Here is a 22,829-nt window from a genome sequence, read left to right as displayed (position 1 = left end):
TAATAGGTCTAAGCTAGACTTTTTACCCCCCCCCCCAATAAATAAATAAATAAAAAATAAAATAAAAAATAAAGTTAAGCCATACAAAACCGAGAGATTCCGCACTTTTGTCGTGACGCTGCACAAAATGTAAATAGCTTTATTCAAATAATTTCGTGATGATGACAGACTTTTGAACACAGTTGGGAAATGCTTAAAGGAGTAGTTTAAAAAAAAAAAAAAAAAAAAACAACTTTTGCTGATAATTTACCCACCCCATGTCATCCGAGATGTCCATGTCTTTCTTTCTTCAGTCGAAAAGAAATTAAGGTTTTTGATGAAAACATTCCAGGATTTTCTCCATATAATGCACTTCAATGGGAACCAAACGGTTCAAGGTCCAATGAGAGTTTCAGTGCAAACTGCAAAACTGTTCAAAGGGCTTTAAACGACACCAGACGATGAATAAGGCTCTTATCAAGCGAAACGATCGGTCAATTAAAAAAATAAATAAAAAAGTTTAGGTTTTATAAGCAAACTCTTATTTGGACCTTGAACCGTTTGGTTCCCAATGAAGTCCATTATATTGAGAAAATCCTGGAATGTTTTCACCAAAAACCTTAATTTCTTTTCAACTGAAGATAGAAAGACATGGACATCTTGGATTACATGGGGGTGAGTAAATTATCAGCAAAAGTTTTTTTTTTTTTTTTTTTTTTTTTTTTTTTTAAAGTGAGCTACTTTAATGCTTGAACTGTTTTCTCTCATAATCCGCTAAAATCATCTTAATAAAGGTAATGAGACATACTTGTACCCCAATTAAACAGTTTAAATCATTATATTAATAATTTCAACAAAATAATGATTTGTTTTAACATTCGTGCTATTTTATGAGTAACTGAATGTCACGCGCGCGTGCACGCGCACATACTTGCTGTGAAACAGTGAAAGTGGCCAACGCGCAAGCGCGAGACGGGCAAACCATGGCGGATTCAGGAAGCGAAGATGTAGCGGTGATTGGAAACACAGATCTGACTCCTTCGGAGTCGGAAAACAACTTAAAGAACACGGTAAAGCCCGTAACAGAATATTTTTATGGGGGTGGCCGATAATGTTTGTTGAATTAGAGATGTCGCGCGTGTGAGCGCTTGATATATGCGGGAGGGCAGTGTTTTGCTTTGGCTCATGAATGGCCATATCAATATTGCTAAATTATTAGGAGGTTGTGCGAGCACATTACACGAGCTGGATGTATGTTGTTGCACTTTTTTATTACAGTGTTTGTGAATTATGTAAACAACAATAATTATATAAAGCCGCACACACGAAGAAAGTTGCTTTACTGTTTATGTTGTCAATGAAGAGCCTTTGCCACGTAGTTTGTAAACACCCAGTATATCATACAGACAGTCATCTGACGTGTTGGGTTAGTCCGCATCCTTGATTCATGTTCAGTAGATTATTTCTACAATGTTCTTAACACAAAGGTACCTTTTTAATTTGCTTTTCTTTTTATGAAACTAAACTTTAGACTACCATGGTGCTGAAAGTCAGTTTGAAACCATCATGTGTAATCCAATCATTCATTAATTCATTGTCTATATTAATAATAATAATAATTTTTTGTGACATTTATTTTTGTATCTGATGGGGATTACCCATCCTGAGCGAAACTATAAGCATGTGAAAAAAAATAATAATATAAAAGCAGGAGATTTTAACCTAAACATATTTTTTTGAAAAGGGATGAGTGCTTTGTGTCCAAACTTCCTGATTCAGCTGGAAATATGTCAAAACATGAGAGAAATCTGCTCATAGAAATACCTGTGCTTTTTTTTGCATTGAAAATATCATAGATATACTGTAGTGGTGTCATACATATTAAACATTATGCTTTTCTGGATCAAATTTTACAGATGGTTGAAAAAGGGACAAGTCTTCTGAAGAGGATGGAGATCAGTGTGGCTGAAGCAGAGAAGAGGACCGGCAAGAATGCCGTCAACATGCAAGAGACTTATACAGTATATCTTATAGAGACACGGTAAGACACTTCCCTTTCACAGTGCTACTGCTACGACTCATTAAATCTATATAGATCTTATTGTGAACACTTCATTCGTGCATGTTTTGTTTATTTACATTTTATTAATGCATTTTATTTTATGTACACATCATATAAATTTGATGTACACATTTAAATCACATTATGAAATGCATGTTTTTCTCCAAAACACGGTGGCCACAATTATTGGTACCGCTAGATTTTTTAACAAGTAAAATATCTCTGAAGTATATTCCCATTAATGACTAAAAAAACATGAAATTGTCTAGCTATGACTTCTTGTTTCACATGAGTTTAAATATGAGGAAACACAAAGGCCAAATTCCCTTATTCATCCATCACAATAAGTGAAACCAAAGAATATAGTTCCGATGTGCAGCAAAAGATTGTTCAACTTCACATAATAGAAAGTGGCTGCAAGAAAATAGCTAAAGAATTGATAAAAACCATTTGGTTCCAATCAACTAAAGATGTTCCGAATCTGCCTGGAAGAGGACAGGTGTCTATATGCACGTTGAGGAGAGTTTGAGTGGGTAAAGACTCTCCAAGGATCACAGATGGAGAATTGCAGAGATTAGTTGAGTCTTGGGGTCAGAAAGCCTAAAAAACAACACCACCACCACCTACATCCCCACATGTTGTTTAGAAGGGTTTCAAGAAAAATCCTCCTCGCTTCCAGCATATTCAGTTGTCAGACACGACTGGAACTTCAAAAGGGACCAGATTCTATTGTCAGATGAAAATTAAAAAAAAAAAAAAAAAGCTTTTTGGCAGCAAACCCACCAAATGGTATACAGTATATTTAATGTTCCAACGGTTAAATATACTGCTCGTGAAGTATCAGGTTTTTTTTTGCTGAAGGTCCTGGACGACTTGCATGGATTCTAGCAAATACCCACAGATAAACAAATCAAAACATGACTGACTCTGCTAGAAATCTTATAATGGGTTGTGGGTGGATCTTCCATCAGTGATCCAAAACAAACATCAAAATCAACACAAAATGTGTCATTGAACACAAATTGTAGCTTCTGCCATGGCCGTCCCAGTCCTTGACCTGATGAGTTGAGTTGAGTGAACTGAAGAGAAGAAGCGCCAACATGGATTTGGGAATCTGGGGAGATTCTGTATGGATGAATGGTCTCTGATCTCTTGTCAGGTGTTTCCCAAACTCATCAGGCATTATAGGACAAAACTCAGAGCTTTCATCTTGTCTAAAGATATTTGATAAAAGGGTGCCAATAATTATGGCCAGCTTGTTTTGTAGAAAAAACATTTTATAATGTAACCCCCCACACTTTCAATTCTTTTACTTCAGTGAAAGGTTAGACTTTTTGCTATTTTTTAAATGAAAGATCAGGATTAACTATGCAGATTTATTTTTACAGCCATTTTTTAATCATATTTTCCAGGGTTGCCAATAATTCTGACCACATATGGAGTTTATATTGACATATACCATTTATTCTGTGGTTAACCCAAAACTATACAAAAGTATTACCTAAATACTTGTTCTATAAAGGAGGCTAGAAGCCATATAAACACTACCATGTCACAAGTATTGCATGTGTTCCTTTCTTTACGTGATAATGAAGGTCAGGGGTTTGGATGAAGTTAGTTTCGAGATATTTAAACAATGTGTAATGACAGTATGGAGCTAATGAAACTGAAGGTTTTCACCTATTGTGAATATGAATAACCAGTTGTAGATAGGTTTACACATTGACTTTCTGACTGAACTATGCTCACGCTGTACTAGCATAGTGAACTGCAAAACATCAAAGAGTCACGGCACACTACATCAGCTCAGAAACTGTGAAAGCCGGACTGGTAGAGACCATCGGATTTCCTCTCTTTACTTGTTTACACTAGACCTCTTCTTCCTGTGCCTGGGTCTGTCACTTTAACATGTTCTTTCTACATCAAATAAAACAAAACAGAAGTATTTCACTGGACAGGAAGTGATATTATGCAGCAGAAGTGTAACTTTCACCTCTCACTCTGACCCCGTCACCCGCCAAGCTTTGTGTTGGAAAGAGGGACTTGTCATTCTGGAGAGGGTGATGAGTCAGCGCTTCAGGCAGATGTGCTTTGTCTGTGTTTTCCAGCAGGGCCAAACACGCATGCTGGCCTGAGTGCAATAACATATTATCACATGATTCGAAAACAATACTTAGTGGTCAAAATCATAAAATCACTGCCTGCAACCAAGACATGTTTTTTGGTATGTCTAAAAAATGGATAAGATTTTCCCACAGAACTAGGTTTATGCAGTTTTTTTTTTTAATTAAATGAGAATAGAGCTTGCTTTTGTGGGTGGTTGCCCCAAATCTTAAGCCCCAAATCAGTATATTAGAATGACTTCTGATGGATCATGTGACACTGAAGACTGGAGTAATGATGCTGAACATTCAGCTTTGCCATCACAGGAATAAATTGATTTTTAACCCCTTAGCTGTCACCCCCCCTTTTTGAGAATGGGGGTTAAAATGCACTATTTAAACATAAATGGTTGTAATTCAAGAATGCTTTGGAATAAATACCCAAGTTTGGTCTTGTTTTTAAAGAAAACACTCAGAAAACACTTAAAAAGATGAAAGTATGAAACAGTTATGGAAGTTTAAATTTACAGTACTTTTTTACCCTAAATTTTTACTCTAACTTTTACTCTAAAATTACTATAAAATCAAAGCCATAAATCTAACCAGGTTATGTTCCAAATTTGAAGTTGATATCACAAAAATTAAAGTTCCCATGAGATTTTATTTAGGCGTAGTACCAAAAATAGCCACTGGGTGCCATTGAGTTTAGTTGTATACATTCTGCCTTAACAAATTAATACAAATTAATAATTTTTGTCCAAATATCAGTTCTGGCACAATACGTGGAACCTTGAGACTCAGACCTTTCTGACAATATGTGTTTTGTCAAGATTAGAATAGGTTTTGATCATAAATTATGAAATACGATGATGCCCAAAAGGGGAGGAGCCTGATCAAATAAGTACCGTTTCTATGGTAACGCAACGTTTAATTATAAAACGGGTTTCACAGGATGAATTCTGAGTTTATAAGCTTTCAAATGATACCTAATTTATTATAAGTACTAAAATATGTGATATAATACAAAAATAATCTTATATTTTAGAGGATAATATTATACTATTTTTTTTATTGAAAAAATACTAGATATGTTAAATAAAAATAGAAGTTTCAATGATTAAAAGTAGGTGCATCGACTTTTTGTGACAAAGGTCAGACCTCCTGTTATGATGGAGATTTTTTGAGGTGCACTCTTGTCATAAATTCATTTGTAACACAAAACAGGGGTAGACTATCTATTTAGAAGTATTCAAACTTTCCAACTATATATAATTTGTCATAATTAGATTAGGATTTAATAGAAATATAGAGAAGTAAAGTTAGGAATCCTGGTACCGGGACGGTGACAGTTAAGGGGTTAAAATATAGTATTAAAACAGAAAACAAGTTATTTTAAATTGTAATAATATTTCAAAATATTATTATTTTTACTGTGTTTGTTTGCTCAAATAAATACAGCTTTGGTGTCCATAAGCTGCTCTGAATAGTTTTTACATTTAAATGTATACATTTGGAAGACGCTTTAATCCATAATGACATTCAATGCATTGAAGTTTTTTTTTTTAATAATTTACCAGTATGCATCCCTGGGAATCAATCCCATAACTTTTGTGTTTCTAGCACCATGCTATCTTTAGCATGTTTGTTTGAGTGTTCTGGGTTGTTGCAAAGATATGACTCAAGACCCTTCTTCAGGCCAGGGTTTATTCGATTATTTTACTGTCCCACAAGGAAAAGCACAAGTTTGATTGCTTGGAAATGTAAAAGCATACCTCGGCTCAACAAGCCGTATGATTTGAGGTATCATTCAAATCTGCTGCACAAACGGTACGTGACGAGTTACATGCTCAGGGTTAAGGGTTTGTTCAAATTCTTTACCTTAACTGTATATAGAGAGTAGTATTCGTGATGCTAACGTTAGCATAACATTTTTGGCTTTATTGATTCTTTATACATGGAGACAACTTAACAGTGCTGTACTGTTGCTCGTTTCCATAAAAGGAAGCACGTGTTTTTGTATGCACCATGTGGAAGGCGTACTGCACACACACAGTGGGCTTTAGAGAGCCGTTTGGTGCCACTGATCTTGGGGAAAGTTGTACAGTCTGAGTGGAGAATGCCTGTCAGCCAATCCGCACCTTCCGTGTGCTTTGATTTCATCATGGATTATTAGTGTGGAGCACATTATGGGCTCCCATTTCTTCCCTGGAGCCCTTGGGAAGTTTGGATCTTATTTCAAAGTCTACCCTTTTTCTTCAATTTTTCCCCCCTCATGTATGTTTCCTTCTCTGTATCTCTTAATTGCATTTTTCCTTTTGTATTATTAAGGATTCCAACAATCATAAAGAATTTAGAAAATATCAGGCAATTTAATTGTTTACATGGTAAATAATGTGTAAAACAAGTGTTTAAGTTGAGCATTTATGTTCAATATAGTTCAAAAGATGATTTATGTTTTTGAAAGAACTCATTTAGTTGATCACAAATACAGTAAAAACAGTAATATTGTGAAGTATTATTACTATTTAAAATAACTAATGTTTTTTCAATGTATTTCTTTTCCTGTGAAGGCAAAGCTGAATTTTCAGCATCAGTACTCCAGTCTTTAGTGTCACATGATTTTAAAGATATCATTCTTATATGCTGATTTGCTGCTTAAGAAATTTTTCTTACAGTTTTTGTGGATCAATTAATTGCATCCTTGCTGGATAGAAGTATACATTTCTTTGCACTTAGGCTATATTATATGTGTTTTGACATCATATCGGCCAACCTTTTGAATTTATTTGTTGTCCAATAAAAGGGAACCACTGGAAAAGTAATTTAAATTCATTGATTGAAAAGTAGTGGCATGCCTATATACAGCTGTGTGCCAGTAAATTTTGTGGGACAGTAAAAGAGTTGAATTATATGTTGGCTTTAATTAATTTTAATTTGTCAACAGGTTCCACATAACTGGATTACGTTAAACAAACATAATTTGTTCATGTAACTTCAACATTATGTAATTTTAAATTACCCAATTTAAGTAGTCTCAACGTGAATTTTTAAAGGCTTCCTGACATGATTCAAATGCATTTTATTATATTCATTCATCCATTTATATGTCATTTGATTCATTGACATTTAATTAAATTGATAGACTTTATCTAGCTATTTGCTAGCAGTAGCACATATTAGCATCTTAAATGCTAAGATTTACATGCTCCATCCAAAGCAATTGAAAATAATGAAATCAGTCGACAGCCAAACAAACTGCTCCACTCTTCTCCACAATGGTAACCCACTGCAATTTAAATGGTTTAATAATTCCAATGTAATTTAACATTAAACACAATTACACACTATCAATTCTTCCCCTTTTCTAAATTTCTCAAAAAAAAAAAAAACATAAAATAACACTTAATTTTAACATTTATTCTCTCTTAATTCAACCATATGCAAAGCTGCCCAGTTTCAGTTAAGGCAACACAAATCAATCATGTAATCTAACACAAATGGATTAAGTAAACTTAAGTTGTTCGTAGATTTAAGTAGATTGAACACAATAAAATTAAGTTCGGGCAAAACGGCAGTCGGCTCGCACTATACTGCCACCCTCTGGATGTACACTTTTTTTTTTACTTAACATAAATGGTTTGTGTTTAGACAACACATTAGGATTTTGTACTGTTAAGTTGAGACATAATTACATAGACCTTAATAGAAAAAAACAGTTAAAGTTAAAAAACACAATTATTATAAGTAAACTATATATAAATATATTATGTTAAGTGCACAACCTTCCTAGCTCACTTTTTTGAGTATACTTGAGTCATATCTTTGCAACAACCCAGATCACTCAAACAAACATAGCAAGCAAGATGCTAAAAACTATAGCACAAACTGTAGAGCAAAAAGGTCACAAAGGTCATATGTCGCTCAGAGGTCCTCAGGGGTCTCACGATCACAATCTCGCCAGCTTCGGTCACTAAACATTGACTTCCATAAGTCAATGAGACCAGAAACTGTCTGGTTAATGATATTCTTCTAAATATCAGAAAATCAGCTGAATGGATTCGAAAACGGTAAAACTCAACTGTTTCACTCTGGGGGAGTGGTAAAATGAGCCTATTTCCAAAAAAAAAAAAGAAAAAAAAAAGTGGAGTATCCCTTTAAAATTGCATAGGTTTTCATTGAGTTTTTCAGGGGGGGACGATGAGACTGTAAAAATGAGTTGTGAGTGAGCTGCACTGTGTGGTGCGTCTCGGATGTTGCTGTTACATATGCAAGAGAGAGTTCAAATGTTAATTCTCAGGAGAGCCTTTTGTGTTCTTGAGGGGTTGCCCAGACTTACTGGCACCCGCCTTACAGTTTATAACAAACCTAACAAATTTGTTATTGAAAGGCTATTTAAAATGAGCATTTCTTTAAGTTTCATTCCACTTCTGACAGTCATGTATTCTGTGTTTTTAGGCCTGTGGATGCTGCATCAGAAGGGACCAATCCTGTCCCAGATTCTCTTTGGAGGCGTTACAGCGAATTTGAGCTCCTTCGAAACTATTTGTTAGTTGCCTATCCATTTGTGGTGGTTCCGCCGTTGCCTGAAAAACGGGTATGCAAGATGCTGTGCTTGTAAATACAATTTGCCTTCATAAACTGTAACTTCATGCTTTGTACAACAGGCTGAATTTGTCTGGCACAAGCTGACAGCAGACAACATGGACCCTGACTTCGTGGAGAGGCGGAGGGTTGGACTAGAGAACTTCCTGCTTCGAGTGGCCTCGCACCCAGTCTTGTCCAATGACAAGATCTTCTATTCATTCCTCACCGAGGTAGAGAGTCTGGACAGTAAAGTTCTTCTGATATCATGATTTGTTATTCATTCATAATGTCTATTTACATGTTACATTTAATTAATTTGTAATGAAATGATTTGATTTTATTTGTAATCAATTCATTTCTTTTTCTACTAGGCTGTCAAATGTTAGTTAAAATTAATTGACGGTGTAGTAGAAATTGAAATGAACTAATTACATGGTAGACGCATGTACAATACCAATGAAAAATGTTTTTTGCAAAAGATAAGAGATATATATATATAGTAGGGCTGTCATACGATTACTCGTGATTAATCACATCCAAAATAAAAGTTTGTGTTTACATAATATACTGTATGTGGGTGCACTGTGTATAATTATTTTAGATGTAAATACACACACATGATTGTATATATTTAAGAAAAATGTTCATGTATATAGATTTATATATATTATATAAAATATTTTGTATATAAATATTTTTTTCTTAAATATACATGCATGTGTGTGTATTTATATATATATATATATATATACACAAACACACACACACACACACACACACACACAAAATAATTATACACAGTGCACCCACATATATTATGTAAACACAAACTTTTATTTTGGATAAATATACTATATATATATATATATATATATATATATATGTATATATATGTATTTATGTATATATATATATATATGTATGTATATATAATGTTATATTATTGAACATAGACTAAAACTCTGTATTTGAGCAAAAATGTGTATTGCGAAGTATTTTTACAATTTAAAATAACTATTTTCTGTTTTAAAACATAAAAAAAAATAATAATTTGCTGAATTCCTATGATGGCAAAGCTGAATATTCAGCATGGTTTTTCCAGTCTTCAATGTCACATGATTCTAATATGCTGATTGTTGCTAAAGAAACATCATTTATCATCATCAATGTTAAAAACAGCTGCCTAATATTTTTGTGGAAACCGTGAGACAAGTTGATTATGTAAAAGTCTTTACTGGTTCTTTTGATCATTTTAATTGATCCTTGCCAATTAAAAGTATTAATTTCTTACTTTTGAATGGTGGTGTAAGCTTATCCCTGGCCTACCATTCACAACATCCCATTAGTATTTATGAATTTTAATAATTGAACTAAATTAATTGTCAGCCTTTATTTCCGTTGTTTGAAAAAAAAAATGTTAATGCTGATAATGCTCTTTGCCAGTGTCAGAAATTGCATCCTTTCTCTGCCCCACAGGAAAATGGTTGGAAGGAAACCGTGTTTGAGACAGGATTTCAGGCGAAGGTATATCAGCACTTTCCAGTTCATTGGGTTCTTTCTCTCTTTAACCCTCTTGCCACGACTCTGTTGTTTATATATATCGCTTCTCACCATAGGTCACTATACATATGTTGATATGAAGCTGACTAAATATGTGTTGATATCAAATAAAAATTGTGTGAAGTGACTGAATTGCTACTGCGGTGAGGAATCTGTTACCAGTACGCTGTAGTTTATGTAAACAGGCACAGGAAGTCTGTTGGACCGTTCTGGATCAAACACGAAAGAGCAGCAGTATTTTATGTTAGTGTATATTATTGCCATATTGCAGTGTTTATCTGATGTCTAAAAAAAATTGTTGTAAGGAGTGGCTGTAATTCTGCTTTACACCATCTGAATAAACAAAAACCCAAACATGAATCTGTCTGTCAACATTTGGCATGTGTCCTCCTTACAGGCCGATTCAAGATTAAAGGCTTTAAATGCCACATTCAGAGTGAAGAACCCTGACAAGTAAGTTATGTTTGCAAACCGTGTTACGCAGCGTCATGAAATGCATGATATGACCGTGCTGTTTGTTAACCCTGAAACTTGACCTGTGTGTGTGTGTGTGTTTCACAGGAGATTTGCAGAAATGAAACATTACAGTGATGAGCTGCAGTCTGTTATTTCACAGCTGCTGAGAGTTCGGGCGGTGAGTGTAAACAAAGTCAACACAGCCGAATATGCTGCTCAGTCTATTAGAAAAAGTCCTTTCAGTCTAACAAAAGTATATATTACTTTATTATTAGTAAGGAAAGCGATTCTGGTAATTTCATTTACTTTTTCATTAATTATTTTAGTACTTTTTAGAAAGCACAATGTTTTACTAAATAAAAACTATTTACTAATTAAGTATTTTAGGCAATCTTTTAAAAAAAATTCCTGAATGATCTAAAGTATAAATCTTAATTTAAAGGAGAACTCCGGTGCAAAATGAACCTTTGGTCTAATAAAACATTGGTACCTAGTCGACCGTTCTCTGAGATTTGTTTTCATGATAATCGAATGTGGAGAGTTTTATCTCTAAAAACTGTTAAGCGTATAACGCTAGTAATGGGGGCATAGAATAAGTAAAAATAAATCGCTAGTTAATACCACTAACAAGCCTCAAAATAGACCCACACTAACACAGAAACATAATGAGGGTCTCTAAATACAAAAGGAAGCATTGAGAACTTTGTAAGTGTACAGACCGTTTAATAAGAAGATACTTTATAAAGACAGTCCACTTCATGTATAGAGAGCCGAAGTCCCTCCCCTTCCGGTCGACCACCATGGGACCTTATTTTGGAAAAATATTGAATGGTAATCAATGGCGCGAGACAACAAATATTTTGATCTCGTTTGAATTGTGCCCTGAATTACACATATGATGTTTGTCAATTTAAAAGAGACATTTTAAAGTAAAGACAGTCGCAGTTTGATGTAAAACCATTGAGGTATAAGACTGTGAAAATGCGTAATTACAAAAACTACAAACCCCAAAGGCGCACATTTTCTCTCAATGAATGAAGCTAACTTCACTGAAGCTAATGTCTGTCATTGTTTCTATAGTCTTACGTTATAATCGTAACGTTACGCCATCATACCTGAGTGTTTTGTACCAGACTGCACACACACGAGCAGCGGATCTCGCTCGTTGTTTCACTTCCCGGGAGATGGAGTTCATGGAGCGATTTTCACATACAACTAAATGTGACAAACTGCGACGTTTTTACTTTCAGAATTGTCTTTTAAATTGACAAACATCATATGTGTAATTCAGGGCACAGTTCAGATGGAATTAAAAGATAAGTTGTCTCTCGCCATTGACAACCATACATGTTTTTTCCGAAATAAGGTCCCATGAGCTGGAAGCGGAGGGACGGGACTTAGGCTCTCTTTACAGACAGGAGCCATCTTAGAAAATAGTCTCGATAAGTCGATCCCCGAACGCCATTCATACAGTTCAGAAGCTCACTGAACTTCATACAGTTCAGCTCACTCAACACGACGTTCGTGATTTGACTAGTCAAGACTGTTTTCCAAGATGGCTCCTGCCTGTATACACGAAGTGGACTGTCTTTATAAAGTATCTCCTTATTAAATGGCCTGTACACTTACAAAGTTCTCAATGCTTTGGTTTGCATGTAGGGACCCTCATTATTTTACTGTGTTAGTTTGGGGCTATTTTGAGCCTTGTTAGTGGTATTAACTAACAGTTTATTTTTACTTAGTACTAGCATTATATGCTAAACAGTTTTTAGAGATAAAATTCTTTACATTCAATTAAAACAAATCTCAGAGAAAAATTTACTGATACCGATGTTTCATTTACCAAAGGTTCATTTTGCGCCGGAGTTCTCCTTTAATATGTGGTTGCATTAGAATCATAGATGGAGTGAATCTAAAGATGAAATTAGCTGTTTTGTTGATTATTATTTTAAATGTTTCTTAAAATCAGATCCATTTACAACAGAGTTCAACATTTCTTTTCTTTTCTTTCTTTTTTCTTTAGAGAGCCGCTGATCGCCTATATGGAGTCTACAAAGTGCATGGAAATTATGGAAGAGTTTTTAGGTAATGTGTATATATATATTTAGGAAATAGTTCACTTTGATATGAATTATTTACTTATGTCATGTCAAAACCCATATGGCTTACTTTTTTACAACACATAAAGAGTTCGAATGTCCGGGCTCCTGACATGCATGTCATTATCCGAGGTTCCTGACAGCTAATGAAACAGTCCCGTGTATACTACCATTTTTTACTTTTAAAGAAAAAATAAATTAAACAAGGATTAAGTTGATTAACGGTGAAAAGTACAAGTGTTACATTTCTTTATATATGATGCGCTCTATATTTCACATCTTCTCGATACAGTCATTCTGTGTGATCTCTCAATGTTACAATCACAATAATGTACCCTCATTTTGAAAGAGCCAGGCATGTTTTATAATGTGCTCTGTGAACTCTTTCTGTGAGAAGCATTTTTAGGGGAAATCTTTTGGGTTGCAATTGTGTATCTGCGGTCAGCTGCAGTGGTTTAATGCGAGTCTTTGTTTGTTTTGGACAGCGAGTGGAGTGCCATTGAGAAAGAGATGGGAGATGGGCTGCAGAGCGCCGGCCATCACATGGACGCGTAAGTTCGCAGCGCACGCAACACAGATGAAGGCTGCTTTATGAGCCATTCTCATGTATCTTTATAGGATTAGTGCAAGATTTCATTGCCGCTGGTTTGGATTGTATTTCTCCTACCTGGGACGATCCCGTTACCCTCCAAGAGCTCATTGAGGGAAGTGCTGTATGATACAGCCCAGGACTTTCCTGTGATTCTACATGTGTGTGCTTCTGCTACTGAGCTGTAAAACACATTTGCCAGATTGATCTGAGTCCTCTCATATTTCCATTCACGACCCCCCCCCCCAATAACAAGTAGCCAGAAAGATGAGCCCTTGGAAAGCTCGGGTTTTGATTTTGCTGGCAGACCGTGCTGTGAATCTCTGGGGGCCATGGCCAAAATATTTAGCGGTGTTTTTCATCATGAGGATGTTGTAAAAGGGACTCTTTTGCAGTAATGTCCTCAGTGAGTCTTTAACCAGTCCCTTAAGTTTCTATACTGGTTTTGTATTGCTGCATGTTCTGATGGATTCCAGATTGCTATACTTAGCAGAAAGGTTAAAGGTCAGAGCCCAATGCGCTGCTTGTCTGTCTCAGCATTGAAAGAAACAACCTGTCCATCATCAGCCCGCATTTAGCAGCTGTCAGACTGTTTTATGGATCATGTCGCTCACCTATTCCTAAAAATTCCTCAAAATACCCCAAACTGGCTCTGCTGCGGGTTTGGCATTAGTTCCACAGGCTCTACGTCGGATTTAGAGAGGATAATACATGTAGTTTTGCCAGAATGTTAGGTTGTGGGCAGTATGACTAAAATATTATATCATGGTCAGAGTATATATAAAAGATATAGTTATTTTTTCCCGGAAACTCAATGGAAAGTGGTTTATTAAATAAGACATGGTAATGCCTATTTTGGGTAATTCTGTTATTTTAAATGAAAAGTACATAATCTTATTTGATCGTTTTAGTTGGAATTTAAGGGAAACAAACCAAAAAACAAGATTATTTTTAACCAAAGATCAAGCTTGGCATCAGTGCAAAACACAATACCAACAACAAAAATCTTACTGAGCCCATTCGTTTGAATGGTAGTGTACACACATCTGTGACATTATCAGGTGAAGTTCATGGACATGTTATGTCTCAACTACCCTTTTATCGGGCACTTTTGTTTCGTTACAGGTATGCTGCTTCTGTAGATGATATTCTAGAGGAAGAGGAGCATTACGCTGACCAGTTGAAGGAGTACCTTTTCTATGCAGACGCAGTAAGGTACGGTTTTAACATTTGTGTTGCACGAATGTTCTAATGTTAAAGAGGGAGTTCACCCAAAATGAGAATGGTAAACATGTATTGCCAACTTTAAAATCAAGATTTGAAGAGGGGCATAGTTGGTCTTATTTAAGTTAAAAAAAATCAAATAAAAATAAAAAACGGCAATAAAAACAATATTTGACACTTATTTTACATTGTTGCAGCACCTCTCTTCCCAGGCTGTCAGTAACTCCTTGAAGCCCCTCCTTGTGAAAAGCACAATGGGTTCTGATTTGGTTGGCTGGAACAAGTGTGTTGTGGTCAGTCGCTTTGACCATGTTTTGGAAATGACACGGCCTTTACCATAACAAACTACTAATGCAACTCGACCAAGCCCTGGCCCTTTTTATTGTGAATGCTTTAGGCGGAATTATTTAAATGATATATACTGTAACTTGAATGTTCCTGGAAGAAAACTCAAGAATACAATCGAGTATTCAGAAACAGTGCTTACTGATATAGAGGGAATGCATTGACGCCATTTTCCCGCCGGACCAAGCCCCCTCAGCCTGACTGAGTGGCAAAAGATCTGCTGCGTGACTGGATTTAATAGGGGAACATGCGAAAATACGACTAAAACGAACTATTTTATCAATTTAAACTAAATGTTGGACTCTATATAGTGTTCCTTACAACTTACTAAAGATCCAGTGATCCATGGATATTGACATGCAGCCAGGAATCGTGTTGCCTGACATTTACTGTATGCTTGCCTGATTTCGACACAGAGGAAATAAAAGCAATATAGACCTAAACAAAAAGCAAATTTGCCTGTGAATGCTTTATATAAATACAATACAGGTAGGTCTAAATCCGGGTGATCACTTATATCAGTGTTATATAGAGCCTATATATATATATATATATATATATATATATATATATATATCTCATTATATCGTCCAGTCATAAAACTTTATATTTTTTTTTGGTCAGTGTTTATTAAAAAACATCCAATAATGCAGAATATGCAATGATAAATATTTAATTGATGAGTTGTTAATATATATATATATATATATATATATACACACAGTGCCCTCCACAATTATTGGCACCCCTGTTTAAGATGTGGTCGAGGACTTCTAAAAATTCTCCCCTTTTTTTTTAAACAACATAGAACCCAAATGAAAAAAAAGAGAAAAATCCAATCCACCAAAGCAATGTACTTTTATTTAATTTTTGTGGTAATTTTTTTTTTAAATTTAGAAAAAGAAAAACTTCAAATCATGTGTCCCACAATTATTGGCACCCCTAACAATTCCGCTGAAAAATGTAATTTATTTTTTATATATATATTTTCTGTAGTTGCTAAAGTTGGTCAGGATATCTAGGAACTTTTAATTGGCAATTTATGACTTCCTATTTCCCTGGGGTATAAATATGACATGACACAGAGGCCCATTTGACACAGAGGTGAAATCTTATAGGACAGGGGTGCCCAACCCTGCTCCTGGCGATCGACTGTCCTGCACAGTTCATCTCCAACCCCAATCAAACACACCTGAATGTGATCCTAAAGACCTTAATTGGCTACTTCAGGTGTGTTTGATTAGGGTTTGAGATGAACTGTGCAGGACAGTCGATCGCCAGGAGCAGGATTGGGCACCCCTGTTATAGGAGGAGATTAAGTGCTGTCTTGTTGGCAAAAGGGGGTTGTAAAAAAGTATTAACATCAGGTGTGCCAATAATTGTGGGACACATGATTTGAAGTTTTTCTTTTTCTAAATTTAAAAAAAAAAAAAATGACCACCAAAGTAATGTACTTAAATAAAAGGTTGGATTTTTTTTTTTTTTTTTTCATTTGGGTTCTATGTTGTTTAAAAAAAGGGAGAATTTTTAGAAGTCCTCGACCACATCTTAAACAGGGGTGCCAATAATTGTGGAGGGCACTGTATATATATATATATATATATATATATATATATATATATATATATATATATAAATATATGGGTATGGTTTTACACCTAAATTCAGCATATTGACACAAAATGATTACTGCAAATCTTGTTGTGCAAATTGTTTCTGTGAATTGCTCCTTTCTATAGCAGTCTGTAAAAATATACCTCAGATTTTTTTGTCAAATCTAGTTGTACAGTCAATCGCAAAGCTCTTTTCCACTTAATATGTGTTGTGTTTGTTTTTCGCGGCATTCACGCTGAAAACAAATACAGCTGCTCAGTCTTTTTGCCACTCACTGTGAGTAACTGCAGGCCAACGGTGACGTCATGCGCATACTGTACCCTCTATAGAGAATAACTCACTTTGGAGTGAACTTTGGGCTTTGTAACTCTGCAGAACTTTTTCATGCTCAGACAGCAAAATTACACACTAAAGAAAGTTGTAAAAGAGCATAATTGAACCCCTTTAAACGTGAACTGAAGTATACTAAACACAAGCTGTTATAACAGTGAGGTTGATTAGGAATGTACATTATGTTCAAACTGCACCTTTCCCAGAACTCATTGGAGCCGATAGCCCCACTGGCTGATAAAGTTACACATGCAACTTTCTTACACTATTTACTCAGTCCCCCATCAGTGCCTGGTTTTCCTAGGTCACCTAGGCTTTCAGTTTAGCAATTTCCAATAGAAACAAGTACACTGTAGAATTGTGGTCAGAATTATTTGCCCCCTTGCTAAATATGATCAAAGTTGGCTTCAAAAAATAAATCCGCATTATTAATCCTTTTGATATTTTTATTAAAATATAAAAATGTAACCTTAGATTGAAAGTGGTGGGGAAAATCACATTATGAAATAAATGTTTTTCTCCTAAACACGTTGGGAACAATTATTTGCCCCCTTTTATTAAATACTTTTTGCAATCTTCTTTTTCCAAGATAACAGCTCTGAGTTTTCTGCTATAATGCCTGATGAGTTCAGAGAACACCTTACAAGATTAGAGACTATTCCTCCATACAGAATCTCTCCAGATCCCTCAGATTCCCAAATCCATGTTGGCGCTTCTTCTCTTCAGTTCAGACGGTCAGCCCACTCATTTACTATAGGGTTCAGGTCAGGGACTGGGATAGCCATTGCAGATGCTTGGTTTTGTGCTCAGTGACCCATTTTTGTTTTGATTTTGATGTTTGTTTTTGGTAGAGCCAGACCGATTTATTGGCAGGCCGATATTAAGCATTTTCCATACTATCGGTATCGGCAGTTATAATGGCCGATAAATGAATATTTCAAAAATAAAATAAAAACGGACGAAACACGCTTCAACCATGTCATGAGTGTTGGATTTGTATAGTTTGTCCACCAGAGGGCACTCTACACCGTCCCTGTTGGCAACACTCGTGTATAACGCGCCACACATCCTGCTAATCCAGGTTGCAGGTAGCTTAAAAGGCAATGTAGGGTGTAATTATTATTTTATTTATCAGAACTTTAATATATTTTGATGTTCCTCTGTGACAATAAAATAAACAAGTTTCTTTTTAAAATGCATTATCATATTAATTTAGTTAAAACTCATAATTAACTACAAATAACTAATGTTGGGAAAATCTGTTACTGTTTTGTTGCACGTTTCTGAAAAAAAAAAAAAATATATATATATATATATATATATATATATCGGCCGATATATCGGAATATCGGATTTTAAAACCAACAAATATTTGTATCGGTATCGGCCTTCAAAATCCTTTATCGGTCGGGCTCTAGTTTTTGGATCAGTGTCCTGTTGGAAGATCCAAACATGGCCCATTATAAGATTTCTAGCAGAGGCCGTCAGGTTTAGATTTTTTTTTTTAATCTGTTGGTATTTGATGTAATCCATGATAAAATGTATCGGAACAAGATGTCTGGCAGAAAATTAGGCGCACAGCTTTAAAGATACAGCAGAGTATTTCATTTCAGTCAAGGGGTACTTTTTATCCCTGTGTGCACCAAACCCATCTTAAGTGTTTGCTTCCAAAAAAGCGATTTAATTCGTTTAATCTGTTCATAGAACCCGTCCCGTTTGGAAGTTCCAGTAGAGTCAGTTACTTTTCAAACGTTTTATGGACAAAAAACTGCTTTTTTTGGCAGCAAACACTTAAGATGGGTTTGGTGCACACAGGGATAAAAAGTGCCCCATAAGTGAAATGAAATACTCTGCTGTATCTTTAATGCTGTGTGCCTAATTTTCTGCCAGACATCTTGGCATCATGGATTTGATCAAAACCAACAGATAGGTTGCAAAAAGTATATAATAAAAGGGGGCAAATATTTTTTTTGAAAAAAAAACAACAACATTTATCCCATATACACACACATACACACACTTTAAATTCTTTTACTTCAACAAAAGGTTCGATTTTTGCATTTTTAAAAATGTAAATATCAAGAGGATAAACAATGCAGATGTATTTTTACAGCCATGTATGATCATATTCACCAATGGGGCAAATAATTCTGACCAGCACTGTCGATCTGTCTGCGTTTATGGTTCATTTTATGTATATGTTGTGGTTAATGTGTGTTTTCACAGGGCAGTGTGTAGGAAGCATGAACTGACACAGTTTGAACTGGAGATGGCCGCCCAGGATCTGACCTCTAAGAAACAGCAGCGGGAGGAACTCGCCACTGGGGTCAGTGTCCATTCAATCACATGACCGTTCTCAGAGACAAACTCCACATCACCCTTCTCGCATCTGGAATGGGGGACTTCCCAGCATGTCTGAATGTTTTTATTACAACTCAGGCCCATGTCATATCACAAGAAGAAGGGAACAAATATAGAGAGACCATTATAAAACATAATTTATCAGACATTTTTGGTATATTTTCTGCTTCGAAATATATAGGATAAAACAAATCTAAATTTTAGGTTAGTTGGCTAGTTCAATTTCTGGCCCTTTGTATTAAAAAGTTTGGCCACCTCTGTTTTAAAAGGATTCAGGTTTACTAGTGAGTGTTTTTAACAGTTTAATGCAATTAAAATTGTGTGCTTTGCTGTTTGGGTGGATGGAGCCCTCTAAGAATGACCTCAATGGCACATTTAACATGTAAACATTTGAGCTGCGCAAAAAGCCAACGACGTGCATTACAAATTCTGACCCGATTGGCTGATATGGATAATTACCAGGCCAAAAAAAAGGATGGAAAACGTCCATATTTCAGCTTTGTGCTAAAAACATGGGAGGAAGAGTGCAGCCAATGGGTGTTTTTTCCCTGTGTAGACGGTACGGACCTTCTCTCTGAAGGGGATGACCAGTAAACTGTTTGGACAAGAGACCCCAGAGCAGAGAGAGGCCAAGCTGAAAATGCTGGAGACACAGATTGAAGAAGGAGAGGAACTGGTCAAAGAAAGAAACGCAGAAAGCGAGTAAGCAGTGCTCTATCACCACACAACGCAGATTCAGTGATTTCTGTTGCTGTCTTCAGATCACTTCAGAATTATTGGTTTTCTAGACCACCCTTGAGAACTTGACTTTATGCTTGTCAGTTTCAGAATATAATGCAGATAATTGATACTAATCATAAAAGGTGATTGATAACTGTGCAGTTCACTTTAAATGCATTTTATGTTCTTTTGATGACAAAAAGCTGTAAATTTTGTCCGAAAATATTATTATTTTACTTGAATTCAAAGTTTATGAGGCTGCCTTTTCATTCATGGCAGCACAAAAATGATGAAATGGACCGATATGCTCTAAACGCACATACTTTGCTCATATTGTTGCAACCTCTGTGAAAGAGAGGTGAACCCAAGTTGATCTTAAAAATATGTTGATTTGAGGATATAACAACTCAAGTCAAGCTTCATAACATTTCATGGCAAGAATGAAAGACTTTGTCTTTTTTTGTAGCGAGTATGTGAAAAGTGCATGGGTGGACATTGAAAGGTTCAAAGAGCAGAAAGACCATGATCTCAGAGAGGCTCTCATCAGCTATGCCATCATGCAGATCAGCATGTGCAAGAAGGTAAGTCTGGTCCATGCCAACAAAATAAAACATTTAGTTTTGTTTTTTCAAGAACCTCTGTCCCTATACTCATCAGACTGTTTATTAGGCAGAACTGACTTTTTAAATTTTAAAATTTTATTATATTGTTGTCTGAGGTCAACTTATGATGTCCGCTTGGTTTTTGCATTCAAAAACATCAAAATGAATAAGTAATAGGCTATTTTCTACCCTAGTTTTGAGCCTAGCTGAAAAACGCTCGGTTTTTATGGGCGTCTCGCACTGAAGACTTGGAAGTAAACGCCCACTGCTGTGAGTGGATAACAGTTTTGCGTATTATAATGAGTTTCGACTCACTTGGGGGAAATTGTTTGAAAACGTCCAATCGGACGCAACCGGAATGATTCGCCCATACATGTTCGACCCAGATCCGTGTGTTCCGCAATTCCTGTCCAATATAGACGGCACAGCACCGTTCTTTACTCTTAATCGGTCTGCAAAACAATCCTCAGTGAAATGAAGCGAACAGACGGACAATGTTTTACCTCATCAGCTGGATCGTCATTAAAAAGAAAGTTTATCCATGCAGTCCTATTGGAATCCAGAGGAAGCTTATGCAGCGACTGTCTTCTTCCATGGCGAGGCGCTGCACAATATTTTGTTTTGCTCGGTAGCTCGATCCGGTTTGTCATCACGAGGTAGGCCTCTATGTTATTTAGTTATGCGTGAATGCGCGAATCGGTGGGCGGGGCTAAACCGGCCGTGTTGAAGGTTGATCTTCTCCTGCGGGGGTGGTGTTTTATCCTCTTTGACGTCATAGTTCCCCACTTTAAAAAACGAGTCGTTTGCTGAGGCTGGTGTCAATAAAAGCTTTTATTGGACTAATAAGGACGTTTTAAGTTCTGAAACTAATATGATGACCTCTTAGATGTTTAAAGCTCAAGGAAAATTTGATTTCTCAGTTCATCACCCCTTAAAACACAATCATGTTTTGTTTTAAAAGGGAATTCAAGTGTGGAACAACGCTAAAGAGTGCTTCAGTAAGATGTGAGGGTTCCAGCCATGACAACCAGAACACCAGGAGGCCTTGGAGATGTCAATCCAGAGAAGCACACACTCCTAGAGACTGACCATGGGGACTAAAGTCTTCCTCTCAATCCTAAACTTTTGTCAGCCTCTTGCACCAGATGCTCTGGTGTAAAAAGGTATTGAATAATATTGACATACACTAGTGTCAGTTTCAGTCCAAATAATAAATGAATGGGGGTGCTGTTTTTTTATTTCAATGTTCACCGGCCAGATTTTAGATCTGTGACTGCACTATTTTGAGTATTGAACTACACAAGAGTTTGTGACGGTTGCCATACAATTAATGATTTAACAATTCAGTCAGAATCAGAACAACTTAAGATCGATTTATCTTGAACTATGGAATGATTTCTTTATAATTTGTCTTTTTTTTAAATTATCTTTATGCTTTTTGATGCCAACATGTTTGCTACCATCATTCCTTTTTTCTTTTCCTTTATCTTTTTACTTCTTCGGTTAACCATAAAACACAAAAGCACAGATTAAAAATTGTCAAGGCAAAATAGAAGGGTGGGTTTTGGGAGGAAAAAAAGTTCTCAGCAAATCCAGCAGTTCCATTTTTATCATACCCCACACACCCCTCCCCATAATGGTGGTCTCCCACATCTGGAACATGTCCAGTTTCTGTGCAACAAGCAAAATGATCTTTATCACCTGGCGCGGAGGACACCGAGAGTCAAATTTCCTACGAAAAGAAAAGTAACTGGTCTTATTCACACGCAAACTAAATTTACCCTAACGCCCTTACAGCAAACAAAGTCCCATAAATTCATCATAATATGCTGGTTTGTGACTTTCTCTTCATTCTGCCATAAAACCAAGCTGTTTAAAACCACTTACCCCCTCCCTTTATAGGGTTCAGTTCATCTGATGCATATTAATATGCTGTTTATGTCTTATTCAAAACTCAACTCTGCATATTTTCTTTGTCCACTATGAATGCCATATTTGTCATCTGTTATGATGAGTGGGTGGGTCTATGTTTTGATAGAAATCTGGCTAAAGGAATACGAAGGTCACAGGAAAGGCTGGATATAATAATTTTCCCGTTTTAGAGTTGCGTGTGTAACTCAGCCTGACCCCTGGTCATTTGGTTCATTTTGGGGTTATGGGGGGTGGAGATAACCATTTGTATATACTGTTAAACTTATTGAT

The 22,829-nt window shown here is 35.9% G+C and overlaps 1 protein-coding gene across 1 annotated transcript; it reads left to right on the top strand.

Moving 5' to 3' along the window:
- Positions 1-891: 891 nt before the first annotated feature.
- Positions 892-21,774, top strand: snx4 (sorting nexin 4). The gene is made up of 14 exons (XM_039649812.2): positions 892-1,049; positions 1,896-2,020; positions 8,599-8,737; positions 8,808-8,957; positions 10,204-10,251; positions 10,685-10,740; positions 10,849-10,921; positions 12,767-12,828; positions 13,328-13,393; positions 14,557-14,646; positions 19,171-19,270; positions 19,862-20,007; positions 20,492-20,606; positions 21,589-21,774. Exons 1-14 carry the CDS (start codon positions 963-965, stop codon positions 21,634-21,636), a joined length of 1,305 nt encoding a protein of 434 aa, XP_039505746.2. The 5' UTR covers positions 892-962; the 3' UTR covers positions 21,637-21,774.
- The last annotated feature ends 1,055 nt before the right edge of the window (positions 21,775-22,829 follow it).

The sequence above is a fragment of the Pimephales promelas genome, chromosome 7 (genome assembly GCF_988280905.1).
Source record: "Pimephales promelas chromosome 7, fPimPro1.hap1.1, whole genome shotgun sequence".
Taxonomy (NCBI): domain Eukaryota; kingdom Metazoa; phylum Chordata; class Actinopteri; order Cypriniformes; family Leuciscidae; genus Pimephales; species Pimephales promelas.
This window is presented reverse-complemented; position numbering and strand designations above follow the sequence as displayed.

Coding starts and splice junctions, on each gene's coding strand:
- snx4 (XM_039649812.2), top strand. CDS start 963: ATGGCGGATTCAGGAAGCGAAGATGTAGCGGTGATTGGAAACACAGAT. Junction 10,252..10,684: donor AGACAGGATTTCAGGCGAAG/GTATATCAGCAC, acceptor TCCTCCTTACAG/GCCGATTCAAGATTAAAGGC. Junction 19,271..19,861: donor GGGAGGAACTCGCCACTGGG/GTCAGTGTCCAT, acceptor TTCCCTGTGTAG/ACGGTACGGACCTTCTCTCT.